Genomic DNA, 10000 nt, shown 5'->3' on the forward strand with positions numbered 1-10000 from the left:
AAAGAAAGAAAGAAAGAGAAAGAAGAAGACAGAAGAGAGAGGAGAGAGGGGAGAGAGCGAACGGGAGAAAGGCGAGAGAGCGGAGGTGTTAAAGCTTTCCCATCACACCAGAGATACTTTCTAACCAGTGTTTGTGGCTTGGGGGGGGTTTAGGGGTTGTTTATCATTTGGAATGTTTGACATGAATCTGTTCTAAATAATGTTGAACATAACTTTACAGAACAAAAACTATAATCGCAAAACGCAACAATTCCCAAGATTTTAACGAGTTACAGTTCATATGAGGAATCAGTCACCTGCATATAAATTCATTAGGCCTTCAATCTCTGGATTCATATAAGGGTCACAGATTACCATATAAACTATGGGCCTCACAATTGTCCCTCAGGAGGTCGTCGCGGTATCTCAGTTGATTCCAAACAGCCATGCGATAAAATGCAATTTTTGTTTGTTGTCCATCGCTTATGGCCTTGCCCATACCATTAACCCACCATCACCACTTGGGGCACTCTGTTCACAAACGTAGACATCAGCAAACTACTCGACTAATGACGCCATACACGTGGGTCTGCGGTCTTTGTGAGGCCGGTGGATTTGGACTTGTACTGCCAAATTCTATAAAATGACATTGGAGGCGGTTATGGTAGGAAATAACATTCAATTCTCTGGCAACAGCTCTGGTGGACATTCCTGCAGTCAGCGTGCAATGCACGCTCCCTTCAAAACTTGAGACATCTGTGGCATTGTCTTGTGTGACAACAATTCACATTTTAGAGTGGCCTTTTATTGTCCCCAGCACAAGGTGCACCTGTGTAATGTTCATGCTGTTTAATCAGCTTCTTGATATGCCACAACTTGTCAGGTGGATGGATTATCTTCACTAACAGGGATGTAAACACATTTGTTCATAACATTTTAGAGAAATAAGCTTTTTCTGTGTATGGAACATTTCTGGGATCTTTTATTTCAGCCTCATGAAACATGGGACCAACACTTCACATGTAGCGTTTATATTTTTGTTCAGTGTAAGTTGCCAATAAAGAATCCAGAACTTATAGTCGCATACTGAATGCACGCTTTCATTGGCATCTTAGCAACTATTTTGCAACATCTTTGGAACAGATGTCTCTGTTACTCACTCTCCTTATGTCCCCTCAGGAATCTATCCCTGTCCCTCCTCTTCCCTCAATGTCTCGCTTCCCTTCTCAATCGTTATGTCCCCTCAGGAATCTATCCCTGTCCTTCCTCATCCCTCAATGTCTCGCTTCCCTTCTCACTCTCCTTATGTCCCCTCAGGAATCTACCCCTGTCCCTCCTCTTCCCTCAATGTCCTGCTTCCCTTCTCACTCTCCTTATGTCTCCTCAGGAATCTATCCCTGTCCCTCAACGTCCTGCTTCCCTTCTCACTCTCCTTATGTCCCCTCAGGAATCTATCCCTGTCCCTCCTCTTCACTCAATGTCTCGCTTCCCTTCTCACTCTCCTTATGTCCCCTCAGGAATCTATCCACTGTCCCTCCTCTTCCCTCAATGTCCCACTTCCCTTCTCACTCTCCTTATGTCCCCTCAGGAATCCTATCCCTGTCCCTCCTCTTCCCTCAATGTCTCGCTTCCCTTCTCACTCTCCTTATGTCCCCTCAGGAATCTATCCCTGTCCCTCCTCTTCCCTCAATGTCTCGCTTCCCTTCTCACTCTCCTTATGTCCCCTCAGGAATCTATCCCTGTCCCTCCTCTTCCCTCAATGTCTCGCTTCCCTTCTCACTCTCCTTATGTCTCCTCAGGAATCTATCCCTGTCCCTCCTCTTCCCTCAACATCTCGCTTCCCTTCTCACTCTCCTTATGTCCCCTCAGGAATCTATCCCTGTCCCTCCTCTTCCCTCAACATCTCACTTCCCTTCTCACTCTCCTTATGTCCCCTCAGGAATCTACCCCTGTCCCTCCTCTTCCCTCAATGTCCTGCTTCCCTTCTCACTCTCCTTATGTCTCCTCAGGAATCTATCCCTGTCCCTCAACGTCCTGCTTCCCTTCTCACTCTCCTTATGTCCCCTCAGGAATCTATCCCTGTCCCTCCTCTTCCCTCAATGTCTCGCTTCCCTTCTCACTCTCCTTATGTCCCCTCAGGAATCTATCCCTGTCCCTCCTCTTCCCTCAATGTCCCACTTCCCTTCTCACTCTCCTTATGTCCCCTCAGGAATCTATCCCTGTCCCTCCTCTTCCCTCAATGTCTCGCTTCCCTTCTCACTCTCCTTATGTCCCCTCAGGAATCTATCCCTGTCCCTCCTCTTCCCTCAATGTCTCGCTTCCCTTCTCACTCTCCTTATGTCCCCTCAGGAATCTATCCCTGTCCCTCCTCTTCCCTCAATGTCTCGCTTCCCTTCTCACTCTCCTTATGTCTCCTCAGGAATCTATCCCTGTCCCTCCTCTTCCCTCAACATCTCGCTTCCCTTCTCACTCTCCTTATGTCCCCTCAGGAATCTATCCCTGTCCCTCCTCTTCCCTCAACATCTCACTTCCCTTCTCACTCTCCTTATGTCCCCTCAGGAATCTATCCCTGTCCCTCCTCTTCCCTCAACATCTCGCTTCCCTTCTCACTCTCCTTATGTCCCCTCAGGAATCTATCCCTGTCCCTCCTCTTCCCTCAATGTCCCACTTCCCTTCTCACTCTCCTTATGTCCCCTCAGGAATCTATCCCTGTCCCTCCTCTTCCCTCAACATCTCGCTTCCCTTCTCACTCTCCTTATGTCCCCTCAGGAATCTACCCCTGTCCCTCCTCTTCCCTCAATGTCCCACTTCCCTTCTCACTCTCCTTATGTCCCCTCAGGAATCTATCCCTGTCCCTCCTCTTCCCTCAACATCTCTCTTCCCTTCTCACTCTCCTTATGTCCCCTCAGGAATCTATCCCTGTCCCTCCTCTTCCCTCAATGTCCCACTTCCCTTCTCACTCTCCTTATGTCCCCTCAGGAATCTATCCCTGTCCCTCCTCTTCCCTCAACATCTCGCTTCCCTTCTCACTCTCCTTATGTCTCCTCAGGAATCTATCCCTGTCCCTCCTCTTCCCTCAACATCTCGCTTCCCTTCTCACTCTCCTTATGTCCCCTCAGGAATCTATCCCTGTCCCTCCTCTTCCCTCAATGTCCCACTTCCCTTCTCACTCTCCTTATGTCCCCTCAGGAATCTATCCCTGTCCCTCCTCTTCCCTCAATGTCCCACTTCCCTTCTCACTCTCCTTCTGTCCCCTCAGTAATCTATCCCTGTCCCTCCTCTTCCCTCAATGTCCCACTTCCCTTCTCACTCTCCTTATGTCCCCTCAGGAATCTATCCCTGTCCCTCCTCTTCCCTCAACATCTCGCTTCCCACTCTCCTTATGTCCCCTCAGGAATCTATCCCTGTCCCTCCTCTTCCCTCAACATCTCGCTTCCCTTCTCACTCTCCTTATGTCCCCTCAGGAATCTATCCCTGTCCCTCCTCTTCCCTCAACTCTCGCTTCCCTTCTCACTCTCCTTATGTCCCCTCAGGAATCTATCCCTGTCCCTCCTCTTCCCTCAACATCTCGCTTCCCTTCTCACTCTCCTTATGTCTCCTCAGGAATCTACCCCTGTCCCTCCTCTTCCCTCAATGTCTCGCTTCCCTTCTCACTCTCCTTATGTCCCCTCAGGAATCTATCCCTGTCCCTCCTCTTAACATCTCGCTTCCCTTCTCACTCTCCTTATGTCTCCTCAGGAATCTACCCCTGTCCCTCCTCTTCCCTCAATGTCTCGCTTCCCTTCTCACTCTCCTTATGTCTCCTCAGGAATCTATCCCTGTCCCTCCTCTTCCCTCAATGTCTCGCTTCCCTTCTCACTCTCCTTATGTCCCCTCAGGAATCTATCCCTGTCCCTCCTCTTCCCTCAACATCTCGCTTCCCTTCTCACTCTCCTTATGTCCCCTCAGGAATCTATCCCTGTCCCTCCTCTTCCCTCAACATCTCGCTTCCCTTCTCACTCTCCTTATGTCCCCTCAGGAATCTATCCCTGTCCCTCCTCTTCCCTCAACATCTCGCTTCCCTTCTCACTCTCCTTATGTCTCCTCAGGAATCTATCCCTGTCCCTCCTCTTCCCTCAACATCTCGCTTCCCTTCTCACTCTCCTTATGTCCCCTCAGGAATCTATCCCTGTCCCTCCTCTTCCCTCAACATCTCGCTTCCCTTCTCACTCTCCTTATGTCCCCTCAGGAATCTATCCCTGTCCCTCCTCTTCCCTCAACATCTCGCTTCCCTTCTCACTCTCCTTATGTCCCCTCAGGAATCTATCCCTGTCCCTCCTCTTCCCTCAACGTCCTGCTTCCCTTCTCACTCTCCTTATGTCCCCTCAGGAATCTATCCCTGTCCCTCCTCTTCCCTCAACGTCCTGCTTCCCTTCTCACTCTCCTTATGTCCCCTCAGGAATCTATCCCTGTCCCTCCTCTTCCCTCAACGTCCTGCTTCCCTTCTCACTCTCCTTATGTCCCCTCAGGAATCTATCCCTGTCCCTCCTCTTCCCTCAACGTCCTGCTTCCCTTCTCACTCTCCTTATGTCCCCTCAGGAATCTATCCCTGTCCCTCCTCTTCCCTCAACGTCCTGCTTCCCTTCTCACTCTCCTTATGTCTGTTTTTCTATTTGTCTGTCTGAGAGCCTAACTACTGTAGCCAGGACCCTCTGCACCTCAGCTCCGATTCCTCCATTACCCATCAGCCCCTAATACAGTAGTAAGGGGATACGGAGGACTTTAGTAATGCTGCCTTGTGTCAATAACCTACCAGTTCCTCAGTAATGGGCTGTGAACGGTCTGAAAGAGAAGGCTTGATGAAGATCTATGGGCCTCTGTTTATAATGTCTAGACACCAGTCTATTCCAACATAATGGTCTCTCCCTTGAGACCTGGTTTAGATGTGGGTCTGTTTATAATGTCTAGATACCAGTCTATTCCAATATAATGGTCTCTCCATTGAGACCTGGTTTAGATTTGGCTCTGTTTGGTGATGTTAGCACAGGCTTTATCTAAACCTAACCTCACCCTGACCTGTGACCCTAACCTCACTCTAACCTGTGACCCTAACCTCACCCGTACCTGTGACCCTAACCTCACCCTGACCTGTGACCCTAACCTCACCCTGACCTGTGAACCTAACCTCACCCTAAACTGTGGCCTGTGACCCTAAGCTCACCCTGACCTGTGGCCCTAACCTCACCCTGGCCTGTGACCCTAACCTCACCCTGACCTGTGACGCTAAACTCACCCTGACCTGTGACCCTAACCTCACTCTAACCTGTGACCCTAACCTCACCCTGACCTGTGACCCTAACCTCACTCTAACCTGTGACCCTAACCTCACCCGTACCTGTGACCCTAACCTCACCCTGACCTGTGAACCTAACCTCACCCTAAACTGTGGCCTGTGACCCTAAGCTCACCCTGACCTGTGGCCCTAACCTCACCCTGGCCTGTGACCCTAACCTCACCCTGACCTGTGACGCTAAACTCACCCTGACCTGTGACCCTAACCTCACTCTGACCTGTGTGTACTGGACTAGACCAGCCCCTCATAGGACATGTTGCTTTCTCAAACATCAGTGGCTGAGATGGATGAGATCAGGTTACTGTTAGACAATGTTCCCCTTCAACAGCATTGGGTTATATTTCATTTATTCATTATTTCCGTGAGATATTGGCTGAATGCATAACTCTATAATATGGAGGTGTTGTCATTGGTCTTACCTGTGTGCCGTCAGGACCAATCAGATCCAGAGATCCCATCGTACTGTACAGGAAACGGATAATCTTCTGGAAGTTGTCGTCTCCGATGCTCCAAGACCCGTCCACCAAGAAGACCAGGTCAGCTTTGGCTGCCTTACAGACTGGGGGGAGGGAGGGAGGTAGGGAGTAGGGAGGGAGGGAGGGAGGGAGGGAGGGAGGCAGGCAGGCAGGCAGGCAGGCAGGCAGGCAGGCAGGCAGGCAGGCAGGCAGGGAGGGAAGGAAGGAGGCAGGGAGGGAGGGAGGGATGCAGGGAGGGAAGGAGGCAGGGACGAGGGACGCAGGGAGGCAGGAAGGGAGGCAGGCGGGGACACAGGGAGGCAGGGACACAGGGAGGGAGGCAGGGAGGCAGGGACACAGGGAGGGAGGCAGGGAGGCAGGGAGGCAGGGAGGGAGGGAGGCAGGGAGGGAGGAAGGCAGGCAGGGACACAGGGAGGGAGGCAGGGAGGCAGGGAGGCAGGGAGGGAGGGAGGCAGGGAGGGAGGAAGGCAGGGAGGGAGGAAGGGAGGCAGGGACACAGGGAGGGAGGCAGGGAGGCAGGGAGGCAGGGAGGGACACAGGGAGGGAGGGACACAGGGAGGGAGGCAGGGAGGCAGGGAGGCAGGGAGGGAGGAAGGCGGGCAGGGACACAGGGAGGGAGGGACACAGGGAGGGAGGCAGGGAGGCAGGGAGAGGAGGGAGGCAGGGAGGCAGGGAGGCAGGGAGGGAGGGAGGGAGGGAGGGAGGCAGGGAGGGAGGGAGGCAGGGAGGGAGGAAGGCGGGCAGGGACACAGGGAGGCAGGGAGGGAGGAAGGCAGGCAGGGACACAGGGAGGGAGGGACACAGGGAGGGAGGCAGGGAGGCAGGGAGGCAGGGACACAGGGAGGGAGGGAGGCAGGGAGGCAGGGAGGCAGGGAGGGAGGGAGGCAGGGACACAGGGAGGGAGGGACACAGGGAGGGAGGGAGAGAGGCAGGGAGGCAGGGAGGGAGGCGGGCAGGGACACAGGGAGGGAGGGACACAGCGAGGGAGGGAGGCAGGGAGGCAGGGAGGCAGGCAGGGAGGCAGGGAGGGAGGAAGGCGGGCAGGGACACAGGGAGGCAGGGACACAGGGAGGGAGGGAGGCAGGGAGGGACACAGGGAGGCAGGCAGGGACACAGGGAGGCAGGGACACAGGGAGGGAGGGAGGCAGGGAGGGACACAGGGAGGCAGGGACACAGGGAGGGAGGAAGGCAGGCAGGGACACAGGGAGGGAGGGAGGCAGGGAGGCAGGGAGGGAGGGAGGCAGGCAGGGACACAGGGAGGCAGGGACACAGGAAGGGAGGGAGGCAGGGAGGGAGGGAGGCAGGCAGGGACACAGGGAGGCAGGGACACAGGGAGGGAGGAAGGCAGGCAGGGACACAGGGAGGCAGGGACACAGGGAGGCAGGGACACAGGGAGGCAGGGACACAGGGAGGGAGGGAGGCAGGGAGAAAGGGAGGGAGGGAGGCAGGGAGGGAGGGATGCAGGGAAGGAAGGAGGGAAATTAGATATGGAACTAGGTTAGAGAGGAATTCCAAACACAGAGACAGAAGCCTCAACCCTTCATTGTCATTACAACAGGCCAGCTGGTCAGCCTCAACCCTTCATTGTCATTACAACAGGCCAGCTGGTCAGCCTCAACCCTTCATTGTCATTACAACAGGCCAGCTGGTCAGCCTCAACCCTTCAGTCTCATTACAACAGGCCAGCTGGTAAGCCTCAACCCTTCAGTCTCATTACAACAGGCCAGCTGGTAAGCCTCAACTCTTCAGTCTCATTACAACAGGCCAGCTGGTAAGCCTCGACCCTTCAGTCTCATTACAACAGGCCAGCTTGAAAGCCTCAACTCTTCAGTCTCATTACAACAGGCCAGCTTGAAAGCCTCACCTCTTCAGTCTCATTACAACAGGCCAGCTGGTAAGCCTCAACCCTTCAGTCTCATTAGAACAGGCCAGCTGGAAAGCCTCAACCCTTAAGTCTCATTACAACAGGCCATCTGGTAAACCTCAACCCTTCAGTCTCATTACAACAGGCCAGCTGGAAAGCCTCAACCTTCAGTCTCATTACAACAGGCCAGCTGGTAAGCCTCATATCTTCAGCCTCATTACAACAGGCCAGTTGGTGGAGAGTGGGGATGACTATCTAACTATCTGTCTCCTCCAGAAGCTGTATCTACTTCCTACTACACAGAGACAGATAAGATCTTCCTTCGTGCTAATTAAAGGTCCAGGGCAGCCATCTTTATCTCAATATATCTGTCTGAGTGGGGAGAGGAAAACTGAAAACTACAGTAGCTGTTATTGGCAGAGAGGTTTGGAACACTCTTTCTTATTGGTCTATTAACGATGTCACCAGGCAGGCCAAAACTCCATCCCACCATAACAGACTGTCTGTTTAAACAGCTCTTACACTAAACATGGCTTTATCATCATTTTCACAATTTCGTAATGTTATTCCAACATCATAGTATGGAAATATATATAACAAACTGGAAAGTCACATTTTTGACTGCGCTGTGCCTTTAATATTCAGTTACTGTATTCTCCAGTCATATACAGACTTCAATCAAACTGGGAGCAGATTGGTCTCTCAGAATATGAGGAACGGTTAGAGCTGGCCGGTATCTCAGAATGTGAGGAACGGTTAGAGCTAGCCGGTATCTCAGAATGTGAGGAACGGTTAGAGCTGGCCGGTCTCTCGGAATATGAGGAACGGCTAGAGCTGGCCGGTCTCTCAGAATGTAAGGAACGGCTAGAGCTGGCCGGTCTCTCAGAATGTAAGGAACGACTAGAGCTGGCCTGTCTCTCAGAATGTAAGGAACGACTAGAGCTGGCCTGTCTCTCAGAATGTAAGGAACGGCTAGAGCTGGCCGGTCTCTCAGAATGTAAGGAACGACTAGAGCTGGCCTGTCTCTCAGAATGTAAGGAACGACTAGAGCTGGCCTGTCTCTCAGAATGTGAGGAACAGCTAGAGCTAGCCGGTCTCTCAGAATGTAAGGAACGACTAGAGCTGGCCTGTCTCTCAGAATGTGGGGAACGGCTAGAGCTAGCCGGTCTCTCAGAATGTAAGGAACGACTAGAGCTGGCCAGTCTCTCAGAATGTAAGGAACGACTAGAGCTGGCCTGTCTCTCGGAATATGAGGAACGGTTAGAGCTGGCCGGGCTCTCAGAATATGAGGAACGGTTAGAGCTGGCCGGTATCTCAGAATGTGAGGAACGGTTAGAGCTGGCCGGTCTCTCGGAATATGAGGAACGGCTAGAGCTGGCCGGTCTCTCAGAATGTAAGGAACGGCTAGAGCTGGCCGGTCTCTCAGAATGTAAGGAACGACTAGAGCTGGCCTGTCTCTCAGAATGTAAGGAACGACTAGAGCTGGCCTGTCTCTCAGAATGTAAGGAACGGCTAGAGCTGGCCGGTCTCTCAGAATGTAAGGAACGACTAGAGCTGGCCTGTCTCTCAGAATGTAAGGAACGACTAGAGCTGGCCTGTCTCTCAGAATGTGAGGAACAGCTAGAGCTAGCCGGTCTCTCAGAATGTAAGGAACGACTAGAGCTGGCCTGTCTCTCAGAATGTGAGGAACGGCTAGAGCTAGCCGGTCTCTCAGAATGTAAGGAACGACTAGAGCTGGCCTGTCTCTCAGAATGTGAGGAACGGCTAGAGCTAGCCGGTCTCTCAGAATGTAAGGAACGACTAGAGCTGGCCGGTCTCTCAGAATGTAAGGAACGACTAGAGCTGGCCGGTCTCTCAGAATGTAAGGAACGACTAGAGCTGGCCTGTCTCTCAGAATGTGAGGAACAGCTAGAGCTGGCCGGTCTCTCAGAATGTGAGGAACGGCTAGAGCTGGCCGGTCTCTCGGAATGTAAGGAACGACTAGAGCTAGCCGGTCTCTCGGAATGTAAGGAACGACTAGAGCTGGCTGGTCTCTCAGAATGTAAGGAACGACTAGAGCTAGCCGGTCTCTCGGAATGTAAGGAACGACTAGAGCTGTCCAGTCTCTCAGAATGTGAGGAACGGCTAGAGCTGGCCGGTCTCTCGGAATGTAAGGAACGACTAGAGCTAGCCGGTCTCTCGGAATGTAAGGAACGACTAGAGCTGGCTGGTCTCTCAGAATGTGAGGAACAGCTACAGCTGGCCGGTTTCTCAGAATGTGAGGAACGGCTAGAGCTGGCCGGTCTCTCAGAATGTGAGGAACGGCTAGAGCTGGCCGGTCTCTCAGAATGTGAGGAACGACTAGAGCTG

At 52.8% G+C, this 10000-nt stretch overlaps 1 protein-coding gene across 1 annotated transcript in view; it reads right to left on the bottom strand.

Annotated features, from left to right (window-relative positions):
- LOC109884938 (collagen alpha-1(XIV) chain) overlaps positions 1-10000 on the bottom strand; it is a 235565-nt gene that overhangs the window by 98272 nt on the left and 127293 nt on the right. Inside the window, 2 exon segments of the mRNA XM_031811818.1 lie at positions 5499-5589; positions 5731-5870. Of these exon segments, the coding sequence (XP_031667678.1) occupies positions 5499-5589; positions 5731-5870 (231 nt within the window).

The sequence above is a fragment of the Oncorhynchus kisutch genome, unplaced genomic scaffold (genome assembly GCF_002021735.2).
Source record: "Oncorhynchus kisutch isolate 150728-3 unplaced genomic scaffold, Okis_V2 Okis02a-Okis13b_hom, whole genome shotgun sequence".
NCBI classification, from domain to species: domain Eukaryota; kingdom Metazoa; phylum Chordata; class Actinopteri; order Salmoniformes; family Salmonidae; genus Oncorhynchus; species Oncorhynchus kisutch.